Raw genomic sequence first — 22642 nt, 5'->3', positions numbered from 1 at the left:
TTCTCCTAATTAAAGCTCACTGGGGAAGGGTATTTAGAAGGTGATGGAGCTGTTCCCCACTGAAAATGCAGTTTCATCAAAACAAAAGGAGATCTGCCTGTGCTGGCTGCTGCTGAGCCGCAGACAGGACGTGAGCAGGGAGAAACTGCAGCCACCTGCAGAATAAAGCAGGACTAAGGGATGTGTTACCAGCCTTTCCAGTACTGCAAGCCAGTGAAGTCTATCAACCCGTGTAGTACATACAGAGATTATGGTCTTAGGAGCAGACTAGAGAGGATACATAGCAGTATACATGGTTTGGGTTGGAAAAGCCCTTAAGATCATCCAGTTCCAACCCCCTTGATAAGGTGATAGAGGATGAGGTTATCCCTGAGGACAGGAGGCATCGGGGGGTCACTGTCACTCTGGGAAAGCAATTCAAGTGGCAGATGTATTTTTCCTTGGAATCAGGTTCTGTGTAATATATTAATTAATGCAGCACGATGGAATGCGGAGTACAGTTACAACGTGTGTCCAGAGCAGCAAGCTGGGAAGGGATACAAACAGTACAGAGGACTGAATCACAATTCAAAATGATCTTGATAAGTGGGAGAAGAAATGATCTGAAGCCAACAGCAAAAGACTCCCTGAAGGGAAGTGTAACAATGAACTAAGAAAGGTGAAACCAAACCCAAGGAATCGATATCCAGTGCAGAAACTCTGAAACCAGGGTGAACTCCCCCGGACTCAAGGTGTTTTGGGTTGGAAATGAAGTCATTTCTGTGCAATGTATTGGTACAAGGGTCCTGCTTGAGATGGAGCTGAGAATGAAGGCCGTGTGGTTGGGTTTTGTCCCCTGATAACTATTGGCTCTGGCAGCTGAGTTGTGTTGGAGGGAAGGGGAAGCTCTCATTTGACGGGAAGGTGGAAGTGTCCCCTCATGAGAGGGCTGCAGTGGGAGCTCATCCCTTCATTATCAGAGGGTCAAGCAGAAAACAGGCAAGCGAGGAAAGGGAAGGAGACTTTGCAAATGGCTTTGCCACGTGTTAATGGAAGTCAGGACATGCTTCATAGGAACCAGGGGGTGAAGCTCAATGCGAACCTCAAGCTGCCTTGGCTCTGATTTGTGTAACACAAATCCCCAGCCAGCACAAGCTGCGTGTACAGCTCACACAACGCTTCCTGGAGTGCAGAAGTCTGCGTTTTCATTCACCCTCATTTAATTGATTCTCATTTTGGTTTTGGGAAGCATTCATTCGCAGACCATCTTTTTTGAACAGGGAACACCTTATAGCAGCCTTCTAATACCTAAAAGGGCGGTAAACCTGGAGAGGGGCTTTGGCCTAGGGCCTGTAGGGACCGGCCAAGGGGAATGGCTTTAACCTGCCAGAGGGGAGACTGAGATGAGCTCTTAGGCAGAAGCTCTTCCCTGTGAGGGTGCTGAGGCGCTGGCACAGGGTGCCCAGAGAAGCTGTGGCTGCCCCATCCCTGGCAGTGTTCAAGGCCAGGTTGGACACAGGGGCTTGGAGCAAGCTGCTCTAGTGGAAGGTGTCCCTGCCCGTGGCAGGGGTTGGAGCTGGAGGAGCTTTAAGGTCCCTTCAACCCAAACCAGACTGATTCTATGGGCTCTGTCAAACAAGCATTTCCAGTCTGTGCTGGGATCCTGCCAGCATCATCCCTCTGTTTTGCCATCAGATTGGTCCTTATTCTTGTGAGCATTCACCTCACTCTCCACCCTTTGTCATTTACTGTTTGACTTCGTATTTGCTGTTGATTACAGTTCTGTCTCTCGGCTTTAAGAGAGTTAAATTTGTTATGCTGAAGTTTTGGTAGGGGCATTAACAGGTGGCTTAGGAGTGTTACAGACACAGGAAAAGGCATATGTGCAAATACAATAGCAGCTCATTGTCCACCCCAAGTCTAAAATGTGTGTTCATTGTTATGTATCAACCAATGGATATTTTATTGAGTGATCTGTGGGACCTGTGGCTACCGGATAACTGCTTGGATTGAGAAGGAACCTGGTAGGATCTCACCTAACAAAAAAAAGCATCAGGATTATGCCCCAAATAAGATGATCAGAAAACACGTGGCAAAGGTTCCTAAGCATGAGGCTTCATGACTGCTGAGCTCAGGGAGAGTCAAGCTGGGAGACCTTGGCTCCTTAGGGCCCAACCTGCAGACCCATCATCTCCTTTGGGGCAGAGCTGCGAGTTCAGGGAGGTGCTTAGGTGGAAAACCATCTCAGAAGAACGACTGGAAACCCTTGCTGTCCATGCAGGGTGGGTTTAGCTGCCGTGGAGCTTCCTCCTTTCTTACATGGATAGGTGTGAAGCAGATGCTTTGAAAACCATCAGAGACAAAGCCTGTCAGTCTAAAGCTTTCTAAAGCTTCAATAGTGTGGACTTCTTGGTGCTTCAGAGCAGCAAAACAGGGATTGCTTTAAACTCGGAGTAAGTTTTATCCCCCCAACACCCATCTCAATGGAGCAGGATCCTTCTGCCTGTGCTATGGGGTGAGGTGTGGGTGCCGAGATCAGCCCATCCACGCATGCCTTGCTGAGCCAGAGGTGTGCACTGTACACGCTGCGGGAGGTTATGAATGTGGCTTTCAAGTTTATTGCCCCCACAGAGCTTTGCCTCGGGCCTTTCTTGGCAGCGAGCTGACAGGGCTCTTTCGAAGCACTTTGGTCCTCATTCTCCCTCTGCCAGGATCTTTGTGTGGGTGAGAACGGGAGGAGCCGAAGCCAAAGCTTTTCACAAGGAGCGTTTGCAACAGAACCTGTGGTTTTGCATGGGCGGGGATTTGAGCTGGAGGCAGCAGCAGGAAGCTTTATCTGATTTTCCTGGTACCTGGACCATGGTACTATGCAAGGTGCCAGTTTCCAGTGTAACGAGATCCCATGTGGGTTAAATGGCTTTGGAGCCAGTTCTATTCCCATTCCTGGTGCAATGAACGCGTGGCTCAGCAATGTCTGAAATCCACCCCTGCAAGAGGAGAACCGTGTTTCCTCGGGGAAGTGAACACAGGCACCGCAAGCAGCTGCTTTCTTTTCTTGTTAAGCCGTTTGCCAAGGCCGGCAGTCACCAGGATCATCAATTCCGTCCATTCCCAGCCTCCACGGATCCTCTGGCTTTTGGCAAGCCATGAAACCAGAATTCACAGGCTGATGGGCCCTTTTCCCTGCGGTGTCTCTCAGTGTTGTCTCTTCACATGGACACAAATGACTCCTCCAGCACGTGAAGCTGTCCTGGGGGCTCTGCCTGACCCTGCTGCTTCTATTCTGAGTCCAGCATCCAGAGAGGAAACTCGCACCCATCCTCTGCACCAGCACAGCCAACTGCTTGAGGAGGGTGCAGTTCTGACCCCCTGTGCTATTCCTGCTTCTCTGTGCTTTAACCTCTCCTATTGCTGGGTACGCAGTGACCCGTTCTCAGCCTTGAGGTCTTTGTTCACCTCTCCTCATTTCTCCAGCCCTTGCGCTGATGCTTGGCTTTAGCTCTATTGGCAGCAACCAACCTGATGCAACCTTCAGAGTCCTGCCCAGCTGATGGAGGAGGAGGAGAAGCCTTCTGCCTGTGCCACTTCAGCTCTTCACTGCCTTTAGGGTGCAGCTCTGGCCCCCAACCCTGCGGAGATGAGGATAACTCCTATGGCAGGATCTGCTCCCATGGCTGTGTCTTTGGTGGGGGAGCGCTGTAAAGCATGAAACCACACTTGTGAAACCAGCCCAGGGCAGAAGTCACATGCACGAGGGAGACGTTGCAAGTTGGTGCTTGCAGCTCATAAGAGGCAGTGCGGAGGTGCAGGCTCCTTGCCTTGGCTGAGCCCTGCCTGGTTAGCCCCTGGTGCCCAGGAGATGCAGAGAGGAGACTGACCCAGAGCACAGGCTGGGGCTGTGGGGCTGGAGACCCCGCATGGGGCAGAGGGGAATGGCAGCAGATAAAGGACAGTGAGGAGGAGGAGGAGGGAGCTGAGCTCGCTCCCCGGCAGCAAGAGCTGAGCTGGATCAGGTAAGCCTGCACCGGTTGTTCTGGAAGTGGAGCAGGACTTGCTGAATGCTTCTCTGCTGTTTAGCTGGGGCTTGGAGGGGTCCTATAAAGGAGACCCGTGGCCTGAAGGAGGCAAAGTCACCAGAGATGTTGGCATTGCATAAAGGATAACAAGAGGTATAGAAATAGAGTGCAGGAGATGAGAGGATGCCCCTCGTGTTAGCACAGGGGAGGATGTGGGGCAGACCCATTTCCACACATGGGTGGTTGTTCTGCAGCACAAGGCCAACCGAGGTCTGTGCTGCACGAAGAGGTGAAAGCAAAGCTGCTTTTCCTGATGAGCTTGTCCTGGCTGGGGAAGGCTGCTCCGCTCCTGTGGGCTGGGGAGGGCTGAGCCCTGTCCCTGCTGCATCCTTCAGGCTGAGCCCTGATCCTGCTCTTGCTTCCTGGGACTGCCTTCAGAGACTCAATAACACTTCCAATGTCTAAGCCAGAGCACCTTGATTCATCTCGAAGGTAACCTGACAGCAGCACGACGTGGTAGGTTTAATTAGTTTTCCCTTTGTCTCCCTTGTTTTTTCACTCCCTTCTTTGCTGCTCTGTATGGGGATTTCTGCCCTGTTTTGCATTTTCCCTTCCAATTGATGCTAACCTGAGGGGATTGAAGGCAAAAAGGGGAAAGGAGTGGGAAAATTCACTGAATTCCCCCTTTTGATGCTCTGTAACGTGGCTGCCCATGCTCTGCAAGGGAAATCTCACCTCTACGGTGTAGAATGAGAGCTGTGCCCATCCTGTGTGCACACACTCACTCGCACACCCCTTGTGCGATGTGCACCTTGGTTGATTTTGGTTGATTCATTTAAGTGTGTTTGCAGCCCTCTGCAGGGTTTTTCTCCAATCAGAGGGATCTTTTGTGTTGTCAACCTGCTCTGGTGGAAGGTGTCCCTGCCCATGGCAAGGGCTTGGAACTGGATGGGCTTTAAGGTCCCTTCCAACCCAAACTATTCCATGGTTCCCTTGCCTCTATTTCCCTTCTGACAGTCCTTCAACCAGTGCCTATCCTGATTTAAGCCAACCAAGACAAGCAGCAGCCAAAACGAAAGTAATCCCCTTTGGAAGGAGAGTGCAAGAGCATTGCAAGGGACCTTTGCACCAAGAGACAGCAGCAGGCTCCTGGTGCTAAAGTAAGGGTGAGCGGAGGTTGAAATGTAAATGCTAGTTTTGGAGAGCCATGGGAATTGGGTAATTGAAGAATAAACCTCAGAGTCCTCCAAGCATTTGCCTTAATAACCACCCACAGGTGGTTGTTAAAGGAGGTTCAAGGCTGTGTCAGCAGCGTTTGCCTGGAAAGCCCACGGGCACCGTGCCTGCTGCGTGTGAACATCAGCTCCTGACACTGCCCGTGGTGGAGAGGAGGGGGGAAAGGAAAGCAGAGACCCGCGAGGGCTTTGCTGCTGCTGGGTGAGGGCTCCTGCTTGCCTCTGCCTTCAGTGGGTGCGTTTGTCTTCCTGGTCTGCACTGTGTCCTGTGTGTGGTGGGGAATCACCCTCCAGTGTGGGTGCATGGGGCATTTACACTGGCTCTGCTTCTTCTGAAAGTGCCTGCCGAAAGCAAGAGCAAAAAGCCTCTTGGCTTCATCATTATGCCCTGTCCCTGGCAGTGTTCAAGGCCAGGTTGGACACAGGGGCTTGGAGCAAGCTGCCCTAGTGGAAGGTGTCCCTGCCCGTGGCAGGGGTTGGAACTGGATCAGCTTTAAGGTGCCTTCCAACACAAACCAGTCTGGGATTCTGTGATTCACAAGGAGAAATCCTGCCTATTCCTTGGCTGTTTACAAAATAGGAATATGTAAGGATGTTGGGATAACAAGCCACATTTGAGGATAACTTTTCTACCCATTAACAAAACATAAAGGTAATTGCAGCAAAAGGTGAGGCTGTGCATACTGCACTCATGGCTGGCCAACACCTCCCTGGTGATAACATCCCATGGGAGCGGTGTCCAAAGAGCAGCATACACCCAAGCGGTGTGTGCTGTTACCCTTTCCCTGCTGTCTCTGCAAGGTCTGGGATGTTCTTTTTCCCTTTTCCAGGGCTGGAAGATGCCTTGTTGCCCATGGAAAGCAGGATCTCAAGGAAGCCATCAGTGGGAGTGCGAATGAGGATTTCACAATCTGCTCCCCAGCCAGGAGAACAAACCACCTGCCCTGGGGCTGACGCCGTGTTTCTTAGCCGTGGAAGATAAGAGACAGACAAAGTGCTGGATTTGTGACAGTGCAGCCCCGTCCCCACAGGAGAGGCACCTTCAGCATGGCCCATGCAAGCCAAACTGGTGGAACTGAGAAAAACGGGTCACTGCCCTCCATCCTCTACTGTAAGAGTGATTTAAAGGAAGGATCCCTGCAATGGGTGAAAGGTAAGTGAGGAACTCGAGATGCAGGAATGAATGGACATCCACCTATAGAAACCCGGCATCCTGGAAGCCCTCTTCCCTAGAAACCTTTGGGAAACATCACTTGTGCTTTCCAAGTGGCTCCTTTTGCCCATAGCAATTTGCTCTTTCCTTGCAGCACTGCTTCCAAAGCCTCCTGAGGTGCTGTGCAGAGGCAGGAGGCAGCTCTGTGAATGCCTGTTCTCGCAGACACCTCCCTGCACCATTCAGGGCACCCTTTCTGCTTGCTGGGTGCATGGCACCTCCTTAGTGCCCAGGTTTTGCAGGGGTGAAGCAGCTTTTGTCTTTCCAGCAGAGACCAAAGAGCTGAACCCCTCTTTGGAACTGGGGTATCTCAGTTTGGCACCCAACTTGCTAGACTTTTGTGCTGAGCATCCTGACCAAAGGAGGACAGGACAGTCAAGCCCAGGGCTGAGGCCATTTGTTTTTATTCTTGCTTTATACTCACTGCCTCCACTGCTCGGATGAAATAAACCTCAGCAGGCACACAGGACCTTGTTATCCTGGAGGTGTCAGATGCATCTGCCCTTCTCATCTTGACTCGATGCAGTCACACCCCCATTGTAATGTAATTGCCTTGTTTCACCTGGCATCTCCTGTTCCTGAGCAGTGAAGAAAGGATGAGAATGAAGGACATGTGAGAGAGAGAAAGGAAAGGAGAGCACACATTGTGTTTTAGCCGGCGCAGCATCAGGGAGAGCAGCAGGAGCAGCCCCAGGGGACACATTGCAGATCTGACCCCGGATCTGCAAAGGGGAAGTGAAGCTGGGTGAAACGTCAGTGAAACAGGAGCTCGGCTGAGCAAGCACTTCCTTAGCCCTCATCCCTTCCTCTTGGTGCAGCACTGCTCGTGTTAACTCTGTGTGCCAGATGGGATGCCCGGAGATCACAGCCCTCCCGTGCTGCTCCGAGGTGGCTCTGCCTCAGCTCCCAGCAACCTGCTCTTCAAATCTAGGACGGGTTGTCCTCACTCATCCCAGGCTCCTGACTGCACCCTGGGTCTCTAGAGCACATCCCTGATCTCAGCCCGAGCTGAGACCAGAGCTGAGAGCCTTGAGCAGAGCCAGGCTGCCCAGGAGCACTGCTGGGGCAGGGAGCTGGATGTTAGAGGGAGCTCAGTGTGAGCCACATCCCTGCCAATGTGATGGTTGAGAAGCACTTTGGTTGCTCAGGCTTGTGATGGATGGGGTGGGCAGGCAATGGGGGACCTCTCTAAGAGGTAGGGAGCTCAGAACACCCAGCAGCTTGTGTCCATTGTGCTTTCAGTTAGGGATCAGTGAGGCAAGGTGTTACTCTGCTGATGATCAGAGAGTTATCTCCTCGCTCCTTGAATGTGTTCGAGTTGTCCCCCCTTTCTGTAGGCTGTTTCTTTACAGGGGACATGAGGCTTCTTCCAAAGCTCCTTGTGATGTTCTTAGAGATGACCAAGGGAGATTCTGGGTCAGGGTGGTCTGAACGCCTCAGTCTTCTCTTTGTCTTGTGCTGGGAGCAAAACCCATGCCAGAGCTATGCTCATGCCTCCTTTGGGCTCTTGCAGAACCCCTCAATGGGCAGGTGCTCATGGTGCTCAGCATGGACAACAGCTGCTCAGCCACCTCCTTTGATATGGAGCTTTGTGCAGAGAAACTCCAGTCCCTTGGGGTTCAGGTAAGCTCCTCATGTGTTATCCCCCTGGGAACCCTGTAGGAGTGAACGCAAGTGGGATCAGCATCATTTGCATCTGCACCCACATCACAGACAGCTCTGCCTTAGTTCTTCTGACAGTCACTTGTTTCAATTCCACTTCAGTCTGTTCCCATGGGCTGCTAATCAGCTGTAATCTTGGTTAAACTACCATGAAGAAACCCATTCAACACTGAGCTGCTTGAAAGTCACTCTGAGGGGCTGGAGCATCCCTGGGACGATCTATCCTTTGCCATGAAAAGCTGGTTTCTCTTGTGACCTTCCCTGCACTTTCCAGGGAGGTAATACTGCAAATGAAGCAAGAACACAAGGTTTTGGTCTGTGGTAGCTGTATGGGTGAGATTGGAGGTGTGCTCTGGGACACAGTTTGAGCTGCAGTGAAGCCTGGCCCATAATGACTGCCCAGGCTAGGATTTGATGGGATTTGGAGCCCAAAACTATGGTGTGGGTCCAGTTTTCTGCTTGCTCCCTGAGCAGGTGGCGGCGGAGCAGTGGAGAAGGTTGATCCAGGATGCTGTTCTGAAGCCTGAGGTGAGACGGTACATGTTCTACAACTCCAGGGCATTCCAGATAGCCATTGCTGTGGTAAGTACAAGGGGGGGGGTTCTCAAGACCTGCAGCTGGGGTTCTTGTGCCCAAGGAAGGAGAGAAGCCTAGGTGGAGAGGAGGTGCTGGTTTTCACACTATAATGGACTCCTTTGGAAACCTCAGTGCACAGATTTCCTGTGGATGGAGGTTAAGGCACCATCTCCAACCCCTTGCTGGTAGTCTCCCCAAGGGATGGCTGAATAACCAGCCTATACCGAGGTAGTTGTACCTATAACAGGCTGTTTTTTAACTTGATCTTAAACATCTGTAGAGATTCTGGTCCTGATGCTAATTCAAACCAAAGGACCAGTAAACCTTTTGATTCCTGAGGGGTTTGTCTAGTCTTCTTCTGGTGAGAAAAGCTCCTCCAGAGACCCCAGCCATTAGCACCTACCAGAAGGCTGATACTTTGCAGCCTGCTGATAATGTGATAAAGTCTGACTCCTTTGTTTAGCTGCATTGATTTTTTTGGGATAGCCATTATAAATGTCTTCTCCTCCTTCCCCTAATATTGCAGGAACTGGTGCTCAGTGTTTTGGTGGGTTTAGTACCCGTTTAGTGTAAACACATTACATTAGTGCAGGATGATGCTGTAACACGGTGATGCTGTGACATGCTGTGCTCTGTACGTCGTATTTGCTTCTAGGCAATCTCCTGCCCAAATACATGTTCTCTGAAGTAAAGGCCAATTGAATTCAATTCTGCCTGCCTTTGTGCAAAGGCCAGGTTTGTCAGTCCTTAACATAGTCCTTGACCCCAGTGTCAGCATCACCATTTACTGTGATCGAGTGGTGTCTGCACCTCCTAGAGTGTTTTGACACAGGAGCTTTCTAAATGAAAGGACTGTTAGATGTATTATCAATATGCCTTGGTGAGTGTGTTTCTTATCTGAATGGAATAACTCAGGTGAAATCCTTCCTAGGTATGAATCATCCTTAACAATTCACTCTGTGATGACTGGTAATTCTTTATAATAAACTAGGGCGCAGAGTCCTTCTAGTCCTTTCTTTTCTCTATTAATGGAAAAAAAGCCCACAACTCTGTCCTTTTCACCCTCTGAAGATCTCATGTGACAATTTATGGCAAGCTATTGCCCTATGAGAAGGGACTGGTGGATTTTTCTTCTTCCCATGAGGAGGGAAGAGAACCCTAGAGGAGGCCATGGAGATGCTGCGAGGGCTGGAGCAGCTCTGCTCTGGAGCCAGGCTGAGAGAGCTGGGCTGGGGCAGCCTGGAGAAGAGAAGGCTCCTGAAGGGGAGACCTGAGAGCAGCTCCAGTGCCTGAAGGGGCTGCAGGAAAGCTGGAGAGGGGCTTGGGACAAGGGATGTAGGGACAGGCCAAGGGGAATGGCTTTAACCTGCCAGAGGGGAGACTGAGCTGAGCTCTTAGGCAGAAGCTCTTCCCTGTGAGGGTGCTGAGGCGCTGGCACAGGGTGCCCAGAGAAGCTGTGGCTGCCCCATCCCTGGCAGTGTTCAAGGCCAGGTTGGACCCAGGGGCTTGGAGCAAGCTGCTCTAGTGGAAGGTGTCCCTGCCCGTGGCAGGGGTTGGAGCTGGAGGAGCTTTAAGGTCCCTTCCAACACAAACCATTCCATGGTTCTGTGACTTTTCTCAATCATGGTTCGTGTCTGTTTCTCTGGGTTTTCACAGGTTTTCTACATGTCTCTCTGGACAAACATTTACACCACAGTCCAGCTGTGCTCCTTCGGACGCTACTGGGAGGCCAGCGTGCTGGTGACCCTGGCTGCTGTAGCAGTCACTGTGGTTGTGATCCTGGTTATTGACCATCGCCAGAGGAAGGTGAGAGGGTGCTGCTTGTGTGCAGGCACAGGGAGCAGGACTTACTCCCATCAGAGTGCTGGGACACGGGTTGTCAGCTAGATACGTACTAAGAGCATAGTTATGTGAGGAAGGAAGGCACAACTTTACAGCAGACTCGGAGATCAGGTTTTGCAGCCACGATAGGTGTTGTAATACCTAAACGTAGGTGTGGGAGCTGGGTAGGATGGCCTAAATCACTCCTTCTTGGAGATAAAGCAGCCGTTGCAGGGCATGGTTCATGCTCCCACGGCTGGTGGGAAGCCACGGGAGCTCACCAGCAGAGCTGGCTCCTGCCCTGCTTCTCGTGGTGGCTCTTGGCTTCCTGTTGCCATTAAGAGCTTCATTCACTTGTGCTGCTGGAGCCACGGGGTCGTGGTCCAGACCCCACCACACTGCCCTGCAGCAGGTCTAGAACAAACAGGCAGCTCCTAACCCATAGGAGATGCAATACAAGTCATTAACCCAAGGTAGACTGGGCAGCAGAAGGAAAAGAGGAGATGCTGCTAGCACGAGAGGCAACCAGCCTGCAGCATCTACTGCTTGGTCAGTGTCAACGTTTGTTCATAGGAATCACAGGGGTATGGAGATTTCTAAGGAGTGAGCTGAAGAATAATATTGGGAAGGCTTGATCCAAAATTCAGAGGGGTCTCTGCACTGATCTGAATGGATTTTGGAGCAAGCCTCTAATTGACAGCTCTGCAATGATTCCTCTAAGGGGAAACCTGGCAAATGTGTGAGTGCACAGAGGTGCAGGACAGGAGTCCTTTATTTGGGCACTGCTGTGGCATGGAAGTGAGAACACGGTTCTGGAGGTCTGGCCCAACTTCTGCTGCAGAGCATGTTAACTTCTCTTGCATTCTTTAACAGATAAATGTGAACACAGACGTGAGGCTGGCCGCTGTCAATGAAGTCTTTATCAAACACAGTTTAATTCTGGGCATTACAGATGTCCTGGATGGGCCACACAGCATCCTACAAGTATCCTTTCTGTAGGGAATTGTTCGTGTCCCTGCTGGGGAGCTGATGATATGGAGCTATTTGTTCTTATTATGATCCATGAGGATTTCCAAGGGGTGGGATGTCTAGGATTTGTTCTCCCATTGGATGGCATGAGAAATTGGGGTTTTCTGTTCTATAAATGGGGATTAAGCTATGCCCAGGGGTAATTGAGAATAATACGATTAAAAGATTGAAGTGGGATTAGTCCTTTGGGCAAGACAATTATTCCTGAAAGTGTATTATACTCACATGACAGTGATGATGCTTAAGATGAGCAGAGTGACAGCAATGTGCCGATGGCAAAAAAACCCCAACAACAAGAAACCAACACAGAGCAAACTGAAGTCTCCATCCCTGGGCTCATTTGGTGCTTTTCAGAGATACCTTTTCTGCACTAGAAAAAGGCTTAGGGGAAAGAAGAGTTTCAAGACAGCATGGAAGTGTTAAAGGAAGGTGAGAGATGCTGGTGGACTTCACACCACCCTGTGTATACAGAGAGGCATGAATGGAGGGGGGACCAGGGCTGAAACACATGATCAGAAATGGGAACAGGGAATGCTGCAGGAGGGCTGGTGGGAGTGAACTTGTGCAGAATGGGGAGGGAACAAGAAAAGAACCTGAATTTCATGGTTTTTATTGACCACCATAGTTGTACGCTGTAAGTGAGGTCTAATCCAATGAACCTTCACCTACCAGTCCCAGAGCTGCCTGAAAGCAGAAAACAGCCCGAGGATTCAGTTGATTTTGATAAAAATAAATGGGATTAACCCCTAGAACGAAAGGAAAGAAATCAGGAAGGGGGTTAGGGGAGCTAAGTCAACATGACACTATATTTAGATGTAAGGCCTTTGAGATGAGTGATGGGCAATGCCCTGGTTTATCCCAGTGTCAGCACTAGGCTGCAGAAGGTGTGTGAGGACTGGCTGCCATGTGGGGCAATGTTCCCCCTTCTCTGCCCTTCCCCTTTAGCTTAGCTTAAAATTGGCCCAGTGATGTTATGTGGCTCCTGGGCGTATCCTGGGCATCCCGCAAGCACCAGCTGCCTCGGTTCCATCCATACCTTGATCCGCAGGGAGAGCTGCAGAGGGGGAAGCATGGAAAGACTCCTTCCTTAACCAACCCATCCCAGCTGTGGTTTGTGCACTTCAGCCCAGAGCGCTGCCTCCAGTCCTTATCAGCCCACATCAGGGACCTGCAGAGGACCCGGGAGGTAAATGATGCTCGAGCTCTCATGGTGACCTGTGCAGGGCACTCTGATGCCCCAGCTTGGGTGGGATGGAGCTGGGCAAAGTGGACCAAGTGTCTGAGTGTCCTCCTGGGCATCCCCTGCTGTGAACTGGGAGCTGGGCAGGCTGGGAGCTGGATCAGCTGCATTTGTTGGTGCTCAGTTCAGCAGGAATTTGTTTAGGTGCTGTATGTGTCTGGGTAATGAACTGTGTGACTTTAATGAAGGAAAGGCATCAAGAATCAAGGGCAAATCTGGAAAGCACGTGTCACAACTTGAAATAAGTAATGCCTTGAGCTGTCCTCCTGAAATGAACGAGATAGCCTGAGGAGTAAGAGCTGGGTTTACTGTATGAAAATGATGTCCTCTCAGCCTTCAGGGACTGTTTCCTCCATTTGGTTGTATAAATACACAAACCCCGTGTTCTCCTGCACTGGAAGGTTGTGGGATGAGAGGTGAAGGGGGCACAACAGCCTGGGAATCTCAAGGCGGCTCATCCATCACCGTGGATGGCTGCAGAAGCAGGTTGGAGGTGGGCAATCACACACCGCATCAGGAATTGGCTGATATAACTCATCTGGATTTTAAAGACTATTTTAAAGACAGGTTTTTCCATGCCAGGCTGTGACCATTGTGCTGGGAGAAGTCACTGAAGAGGCAGCTGATGGCAGCAGGGATGTGGGATGAAGGCGCTCAGCTCCAAGAGCTGGCCATGGTCCGTGGGCAGTGCTGCTGTGTTTTACTCTTGGGGTAACTCCTAGGAGTTAAGAGCATGCAGGAGCAAATCAAGGCTGTCCTCAAGGCACCGCTGCCTTCCAGGCTCTGGAGGCCCCCAAAATCTGTTTCTCTTCCAGCCGGCCCTGCGGCACAGCCTGGATGAGCTCTGTGTGGTTATGGAAGCAGTGGTTTCCCCTGACCTGGGCACGGAGGAGGAGGCTTCGCGTGAGGAGTCCCCTCTGTTATCCAGTGGGGTGAACCTAAATAAGGAGCCTGTGACATGCAATGAGCTGCTCCACCTTGTTCCTGAAGGCCCACCAGAGGTAAGAACCAGTATCCCACCCCGAGGAGCAAAGGTACCAGATCGCATCTCCAGACACCTTTGATTCCAAACCCCATCCCAGCAGCCCCTGGCCATGGAGGACACCTCCTTTATCACTGGAAGCTTGGAGGTCCATACACACTGCCTCCAGCCCTAGCAGGGCTGAGTAGTTAATGAGTACTGAGCAGCTAGTGCTTAATCCTTAAGGAATTAAAGGATTGGGCTTTGCCTTGCTGGTGGCCAGGGGTCCCTGTTGGGAAGGCAGGCATCTGTGCAGAGACCCAGCGTCTTTGTTCAGGCTGGGGACGAGGCTTGGATGTGCCCAGCCTTTGTCTCCTCTATGAATGTGCTTTCAAAGACTTGTGCCATGCTGAGCAGCAAACGTGGCCTCATTCCTGCTCAGCAAGAAGCTTCAAATGGGATGATTTTGATTCATTTCACATTTTTCCACTCACTGTTACTAAGTGAATTTGGTGCAGGTGACATCCCTGCAGGTTGAAGCTCTAGAGGCAAAACAAGGCAATCGGAGGCAAGGACAGAGCAGGCAGGTCCCCAAGCAGTCTGGCTGCTTGGCCACCCACTGTTGGGGTCATGTCACACCCCCATGGGGACAGTGTGCCAGCGCTGCTGACCAGACAGGGATCTGGGACAGTTATGTATGCCATTGGCTTCGGTCCTGTTCCTTTCAGAGAAGGACAGTCCTTGAATGAGGGAGCAAATGGCATTCAATGTGTCATTACTTGTCCTCCGACTCCTTTATTGCTTGTTCCAGGTGATGGCCCAGCAGCTCCTGGTCATCTTCAGTGGATGCTATGTCCGGCTCCTGGTGACCGGGCGGCTGCCCCGGGCCATGGCAGGGGGGCACCTGGAGCAGAGCAGCGTGCCCTGTCTGTGCCAGTACATCCAGAGCTCTGTGCTCAACGCCCACCGGAGCTGGTTCGTGGCACGGTGACCGGAGGGGGCTGCAGTATGCAGAAAGGCAAGCTGTCCATACACAGCAGTGTGAAGATGTCGTGGAGCAGAGAGAACGGCTGCGATTGCCCATCCTGGACTCAGCTGGATGAACAAGTGGAAGTAGGACTCTAATAAACCATACGAGACATTCAGTGCCCGCCGTGGTCCAGTAGAGCTCAAAGGGCTTCACTTTGGACCACTATTAACAGGGTCACAAGGTGATTGAATTTAGTCATTAATCTCCATCCTGGCCACAACTTGAGTTAATAATTCCTAGAAATGTCTCAAAACTCAGTACCAATGGTACCGTTCCGCTTGGATTATGATCAAGGGAAGGCTCTCAAGGGGTGACTGATTGTCTCTGCTCTCACTTCCCACCTTACTCAGGGACCAGGAGTCCTTGGTTTGGTCAGTTCCTCCTCCTTAGCCTCCTTAGTTCCTGGTATGGTCAGGGGTGCTTCACCATCCAGCTCCTTGCACAGAGGCCAAAGCCTCACAGGAATTCCTGAGCTTGTGCACTACTACAGCATCCCTCCATTGTGTGCATCCCATCCTGCCACCGAGTATCTACCTCTTGTGTGATGTATCAGAAAGATTTTGGTACCGAAGGCCAAGCACTGCTCAAGGCAGCAGCAGGGGACCCAGGAGCACCACCACTGCCCTTCGTACCAGTGCAGCCCCTGCATTTAACACAGCTCAGGGGCCGGTGTGCCCATCCTGCCTGCTGGTCAGAACCTCTGCCAGTGCCAACGGGGCAGCTCCCCTTATTGCAATGAAACACCCAGCACTTAACTGCAGAGAAGGAGCTCAATTGCTTTGTTCAAAGGAGCTGATTCCTCTCCCCAATACAAACAAGTGCCTGCCCTGATCTTTCCATGTGGGGCCTCTGAAAGTCTGGTCTCCTGCTGCAGGCCAATGGCTGTGGTTCTGCTTCACCTTCATAAACACTTGCTTAAGGCACTGGCGAAAGGAGACATCCATTTTCCCCTCACCACATCCCCCCATTAAGGAGCCAGATCCTGTTATTTTAGGGGAAAGGCGGTACTCCAGAGATTTTATAGGACCCCTTATTCATGCAGTTCCTTTTCCTCCCCTTGCACACAGCACATGTGAGCCAAACGGAATGGCTCAGCCCTACATCTGCCCTGTGGGTGCCCTGGCAGAGGTAGGAGACCACAGGGCATGACTCGAGCATTGTGCTCGTGCCAAGGTGCAGCTCTGGGCATGTTTGCACCAGAGCATCCAGGAGTGACTCAGCTGAGCCAGTCAAAGGTATTGATGGGGCGGATCTGTCCTGAGCTGAGGTTCCTTTGTCTGCTGCTCAAAATGATTCCGTTTTGACAGTTCTAACACCTGAGCAGCACGGACGGGTGATGCAGGAGCAGCCTGATGCAGGGCTGAGGAGCAGAAGGGTCCGGAGGAGCAGCGGCTCTTGGGGGTATCATATGAGTGTTCTGCAAACTTGCAGTGATTTGTGTGTTTAAAATGGGCCAGGAAAAGGCTGGGGAAGGTTGGCAGCAAGGAGAGCAATCCCTCAGTGCCAGCTGGGTGCGTGGTGATGAAGTTTGGTGTTTAGCAGGGTGCTGAAATAAAGAGGAGTGTCACGGTGAGACATAGCTCTGGGGAAGTGGTGCTTTAGGAGAAGGCATTCACCCACCCCTCTGACTGCCCCAGAGTCAGTCTGGCCTCCCTTCCAAAGGCTCATCCTCCCTGCCAGGGACTGGGATGCAGCCACAGCATTTAAAGGCAAAACCCAGCAAGGGAAGAAGGTAAAGCAGATTCTGCCTGTTACAGTCCCTTTGCTCTAAGAGAGACTGTGGATGCTGGAGCACAGGCAGAGAGGGATGGGGACCAGCACATCTCCCCTTTAGGCAGGGAGATGTGATGTGATCCCTGTGACAGAGGAGGAACAGCTGGGGATTGCACTGGACCTAGGGCAGGTTATGTCCCAAAGTAACAGAGGAAACAGAGAGCTCTGGATTTAACGGGCTAAAAAAGAGTTAGCTACTGTGGCTGGCGTCCTGGCTGTGTTTCAGACCACTCCATCACCAGCCTTTCTTCCCCTTCACACACCAAGGCCACACAACAGCCTCAGTATTTACTGTGCAGAAATCCCCCCAAGACCTCTTGCCTCAAACAAGAGGTTTCCTTACTGCTGGTAACCACTCAAACCATTTTCTGCCCAGCGCAGCAAAGCCGTTCTCTCCTGTCAGCCCTTCCTTCTCTCTTATGTCTGCGGTGGGTTTATTTCTTCACAGGCAGCTTCCTCTTTCCTTCCCTCCCGTAGGCATGTTGCTCCAGTAACACTTAGACACACATGGGGAAACAGGAGGCTCTAGGAATGGAGAAACGCTCTGAGCATTGGTTTTGGGCAGCAGCACCGAGGGCTGAGCCCACTGTGCTGTTATGTGACTTGGGCTTGGCTGGAGGAGCTGCCTTTGGTGCTTTGTGGCTGATGGAGAACCTGGGTTTGAGGTGTTGGGGCTTAAACCTTGTGCTGTGATCTCTAAGCTGAGCTGGAGAAGGTCCCTGCAGTGTGAACTTTGTGTGGAGCAGGGGAAGAAAAGGACATTCCCTCTCCTTTCCTGTTTCTGTCTGGGCTCTGCAGGGATGAGAACGTCCTTCCCTACCCTGCCAGACCTTCAAATCTTCTTGTACCACGTCCCATTGTATGCAGGCTGACATACCCCTAGCAGATAGGCATAGGCAGTAGCATTGGCCTTGGTTTCTCCAGGGTCCTTCTGCCATTCCATCTCCAGAGCACTGCTTGCTTTTGTCCTCAGGGTCACTGCAGCCATTTACTCACAAAACGCAGATTTTTGTGCAAAGCCTTGCTGTGGTTTCTGCTTGCTGATTCCATTGATCTTGATGTTAGGTGGATTCTGAAAGCTTCTGCTTTGAAAAGGACAATGTGCTTCCTGCTCCAAACCCAACACTATCTGATTCAGCCAAATCGGACTTTGGTTTTGATGGCCTTGCTATGGGGTTATGAAAGGGTGGTCAGCTGTGGTTGATGGAGAGCAGGTGTTGATTGTGCTGGCACTGAAAGGCAGCAGCCTGGGCCACTGCAGAAGAAAGAGAAGGATCAGTGTATGATACAGAGAGGAGCCCTTGGTGTTGTTCTGCTGTTCCATGTCAGGAGATCTGAGTGAGCTCTGATGCACGGGGCTGGAAACTGTAAAATGCAGCATAGAAACCTCTGGTTGTGCTGGTGCCCTGTCATGCTGCCTGTGGTGGGCGTGAAAGGCAAAGTTGTGAATGGACATGGAGAATGATGTCTGCTCTAAAGCACAGAGGGCTCCCCATCACGTCGTGGTTTGTCACTGGAGCCTGCAGGAGTGTGTGTCATAAGATGTGTGGGTGTTAAGAAAGAATTAAGTTCAAGAAAATAACCCCCAAACCCTGAGCATCCCCCTCTAGAGCTCATCCCCAAATCCCCTCCCAACCCTGTCTGGAGGACCCCATCTTTCCATTTCGCACAAGAGCTCACCAAGACAAGAGCAATGATTCCACCGCAGCCTTGTGCTTTAACAGATGGCGAAGGCATCTGGAGGAGTAAACGGCTCTTTGGAGGCTTTCCTTCCAGTTGTTTGGCTCCCCCTGTCTCCAGACCCGGTGCTCCAGATGGGTGCCATCCTTTGCCGACGCGGAGCTGACGCCTTGGGTTTGCAGATGGAACCCTCTAGATGGTGCTAAGCTAAAGAGAAAAGTCAGTGGCGAGAGGGAGAGGTTGTCCTGTGACACTGCCTCTGCAGGTCTTGCACTGCCTGAGGTCTCCTGGGCTAGGAGAACATCTCTGCTTGCTCTCAGTGATGCACCCAAGCAGTTCTACACTGCTTCCATGGAGCAAACCATGTCTATTTGCAGCAAATACTTCTCAGGCCCTTCTTCCACTTCACATTCCCAGTGCTGGTGGGAGATTCCATAACCACATCATGATTTTAACCCACGCACCTGCCACTGTCCATGCACTACATCAGGCCAGTTGTTTTGTGATGGCAAAACGTCTATCTTAACTATTCTTTCTGCTTCATCCAGTTTTACTGCGAACAACTGCAGCTACTGCATCAGCTGAGTCCTCTCCTATCTCATGCGTCATTACCCAGAATCTTCACCAAATTCAAGCACAAATAATGTATGATTTGTTGATGTGACGAACCCAGAGAGAGAATTCAGGCACAGAATGGCAAGAATCATTGAGGATTAGCTATGAAGGAGAAGTCTGCCACATCAGCAGCTGAACAGATTTTACTTTGGAGTCACAGATGGGCAGTAAATAAACTACTGAAAGAGAGCTATTGTTAGGAGAGCATTTTCAAGAAGAATAGCCACGTTCAGGTCTGTTTTTCTTTTGACTAAATATACATAGGGAGAGAACAGCTCTGCTCATCTCGGTAGCATGATACTGATACAATGCTGCTGGGAGGCAACTAAGTTCCTCTCGCTGTGCCTTGTCTGCAGAAGGAAAAGATGCTCATAGCACTGATGGCATTAAGGCACAACCTGCTGCTTCACATAGGGCTGCAGGAGGCAGCTCTTTGGCACAAGCAGCCTTGGTTCAACTGGAGCCAAGGAGTTTTCAGCTCCCATCCAGGTGCCTGACCTAGAGAGCAAGCTGACAAGTGGGTTTTGGTGTCTGTGCCATTCCTGCTGCCCTGATATCACCCTTCCCTCCGTATGGAGAGAGGCTGTTGCAGGTTTTGATTACTCTCCAATCCAGGTTTATTGGCCTGAGCTTTGAACATGGTCTCTACTGACGGAGTGGTGAAAGGCTGCTTTTGTCAAGGTTTCCTTCCAAGAATGGCTCAGGTCTATTCATGAGGAGCCTATAAGCTAGATTAAGAGCTCAGGGACAGATTCTCTGCTGTTTGAAACCCCAAATCTGGGCTGAGCAGACTGAACAGCTGTCCCCTTTTAAGCAGCAAATTATGGTCCTAAGTGCTCAGCACTTTGCCATTTATATGAGCCTGTTCCAGGACTTGTTTTCTGCAAAGCACATCACCCAGTGCTCAGGGACATTGGGAAGATGAGGGCAGGTACCTGAGTGCTGATGTGAGACTTGAGCTTTTCTGAAGATGAGACTCCTCAGGTTCCTGCTTCTCCTTCTCAAGAAGTGCAAACACCTCTTAAAAATGAGTTGTCAACCCTTGGGCTGCAGGCAACTTATCCGCTGAAACCTCTGATATAGCCCATAACCACACAACATTGACTTGTGAAGCTCTTGAGGGACCTCATGTCATCAGGGTCCGTTTCAGTGCATCTCTGCTGCAACCACATCCATGACCTGTGTGTTCTGCAGGCAGACCTGAAGATACCTTTAGTGTGAATGAAAGTAGAGCTGCCACAAGGAGAACCTTGCTGGTGAAAGGAGTAGTAAAGATGTAAGCAAAATGTGAGCAAGCCCAAACATGGCTTTGCCCCAGAGGTCTGGCAGGCAGGGATGGAGGGGTCTTGGTGTGCAGGAGCTGCTGAGTCGCTTGCAATGGCAATTATATTTGACTATAAATAACACAGGGAAAAGCTTTTTTTGGAGCCAAAGCTGTCATCATGTTTTCCAGAGGCTTTACTTTGGCATCAATAGTGGGGAAGTCCTGTTGAATCAAGCATTCCTCACGTGGGAATGTTCTTGTCACTTCCCTGACCTCTTTGCAGTGGCATGATGCTCTTTTCTTTTCTTTGCTCTTCCTCCCTCATCCAGCCTGGATGCGATCACTGTAAGAATCCTGTTTCTGAATAACTGCTTGTGGTATTTGCAAGTCTGGGGGTAGATGAAGGTGTCTGCAAGCATTTCATGGCAAAACACCCCCAAAGTGTTCCCCTGTGCCATTCCCAACGCCGGGCAAGGTGATATCCTTGCTGAGAGGGAAGAGACACCTCTCGTTAATCAACAACTGTGACATGGGAAGGGCTTCGGGAGGATGGGGAGCTTTAAGAGCCCCAGGGAGAGAGCAGTGGGTGGTTTGTCCCAGGGCAGATGGGTGCCAGCCTGGCTTGGCTCATCCCCAGGTACTCTGAGCAAATACCAGTAGCAGAGCCAACAGAGGAGCTCCCTTGGGGTGTATTTCACCTCCTGTTGTTTGCTAATTGCTAGCAAGGAAGCGTATTTTGAGGTGCTTTGCCCACAGGATCAAGATCACTCCCCAGCATCGCCTCTGGAAGCACATAAATGAGTGAACACGTAAGTCAGAGCTGCAAAGACCCGTCTGCATCTTCCTCAGCAGCCTGCTGGCACGTAGGGCAGCCTTAAAAACCTGTGCAAAGCAGGCAGCTGTATAAAACAGTGCTCAGAGCCCTGCTCAGACTGGATATATCTGCTTCCTTCATACCCACACAGCCAGATGCCTGTTCTTATGTGACCCAGTTTGCTCTTGGCAAATGCTATTTGGCTCTCTTGTAATTGAGCTGTCATCACAGGGCTTAACGTTGCACCTGTGCTCCGCTTTGCCTTTCTGATGCCCAGATCATGGTCTCTTCAAGGAGATTTTGGGATGGCTGCTGGAACTCCAGTCTTTCACCCGTTAGATACCAGTGTTTCCAGCACTACCAAATATTAGATGCATTTTGTTTTGATGTATACATTCCTCATGTTTTGCTGTATATCTGTTGCTGTGCTGGTGCTTCTTAACAATGTCTATTCTTCTGCACGGGGAGGGTTTGGTAGTGTGTCTTCTCTTTGCCGAGCTGCCCACTCTCCTGCTTCTCTTTGCTTGCTTTCTGGTTTCAGATTTTCAGCCCGTTCACGTCATGAACTGAAACTAAAACTGCCCCTTCACATGACCTGGAGCAATCTTAGAAGCAGAAATTTGCCTGCTCTCTGGAAGCTGTGGTTTTGTTTTTCACTCTCTGTGGGCATCAGTGCAACCGCACCAGTACACACCAGTCCCTAGGGTGGATTTTGTGTTGACAGGGGCTGCCTGGAGCATACCACGGCAGAGCACAATGAAGATGCTCTTCCACCCAGCCTTCCAGCATCCGGATTTGCTTGTCACCAAGAACTGGAGCTCCTGACTTCAAGAGAGAAACTGTTTTTGACAGAAATCAGTTTTGGTATCCTTTAATAGGCAAACAGAAAGCATTTATCCACAACCTTCCTGTTACCACTATGTCCGCAACCCATCTCATGTGGTGCACTTCCCTTAGGAAAGAAGCGCCTCTGTGATTCAATCATGTTACAGTGCTGCAGGGCAGCCAAATGAGCATAGGAGTTTTGGCTCAACACTGAGTATTCCGAGGGGTTTTGTGACGGCAGATTCTTTTCCCATGATAAACCATGGCTTCTAAAGCACAGCAGAGCTTCCAGTAATGAGAAACTACAGTAGCAGGATGGGAAGTGTCTCTTGTTATGCTCCTCCACAAGGGGGTCATGGAGCTGCTGGAGTGAGCCCAGAGGAGGCCATGGAGATGCTGCGAGGGCTGGAGCAGCTCTGCTCTGGAGCCAGGCTGAGAGAGCTGGGCTGGGTCAGCCTGGAGAAGAGAAGGCTCCTGAAGGGGAGACCTGAGAGCAGCTCCAGTGCCTGAAGGGGCTGCAGGAAACCTGGAGAGGGGCTTGGGACAAGGGGTGTAGGGACAGGCCAAGGGGAATGGCTTTAACCTGCCAGAGGGGAGACTGAGCTGAGCTCTTAGGCAGAAGCTCTTCCCTGTGAGGGTGCTGAGGCGCTGGCACAGGGTGCCCAGAGAAGGTTTGGGATGTGTTTAGTAGGGAACTGGAGAAAGTTCCAGCCTTGCTGAGCTCTGCTTCACCATCACAAAGAGCTGTGGGAAATCAATGCCAAAGGATTTATTACGTGCAGTATGGGCCAGGGCTGCGCTCGGCGGCTGGCTCACTTGCTGATTTTAGCTCAATCATAAGCCATCCATTGGGTGAATGTTGCCCAGCATCTCTCATGTACTGGGCGTAATCCAAGGACTGATGTGTCA

At 51.1% G+C, this 22642-nt stretch overlaps 1 protein-coding gene across 3 annotated transcripts; it reads left to right on the top strand.

Moving 5' to 3' along the window:
* The first annotated feature begins 3076 nt into the window (after positions 1-3076).
* TMEM268 (transmembrane protein 268) lies at positions 3077-14873 on the top strand. 3 transcript variants are annotated; one of them, XM_061476550.1, is made up of 9 exons: positions 3080-3992; positions 6061-6383; positions 7957-8066; positions 8580-8687; positions 10338-10487; positions 11376-11486; positions 12637-12717; positions 13587-13772; positions 14544-14873. In XM_061476550.1, exons 2-9 carry the CDS (start codon positions 6278-6280, stop codon positions 14721-14723), a joined length of 1032 nt encoding a protein of 343 aa, XP_061332534.1. In that variant the 5' UTR covers positions 3080-3992; positions 6061-6277; the 3' UTR covers positions 14724-14873. The 3 variants fall into 3 exon arrangements, with proteins under 3 accessions (XP_061332536.1, XP_061332534.1, XP_061332535.1); XM_061476551.1 differs by lacking the exon at positions 3080-3992 and adding an exon at positions 4492-4511; XM_061476552.1 differs by lacking the exons at positions 11376-11486; positions 12637-12717 and having other exon boundaries at positions 3077-3992.
* The last annotated feature ends 7769 nt before the right edge of the window (positions 14874-22642 follow it).

This window comes from Pezoporus flaviventris, unplaced genomic scaffold (genome assembly GCF_033815535.1).
Source record: "Pezoporus flaviventris isolate CSIRO_AGI_PZ_B2104156 unplaced genomic scaffold, CSIRO_AGI_Pfla_v1 ptg000097l, whole genome shotgun sequence".
Lineage (NCBI taxonomy): Eukaryota > Metazoa > Chordata > Aves > Psittaciformes > Psittacidae > Pezoporus > Pezoporus flaviventris.
The sequence above is the reverse complement of the archived record's forward strand: the minus strand, read 5'-3'. Positions and strand labels throughout refer to the sequence as shown.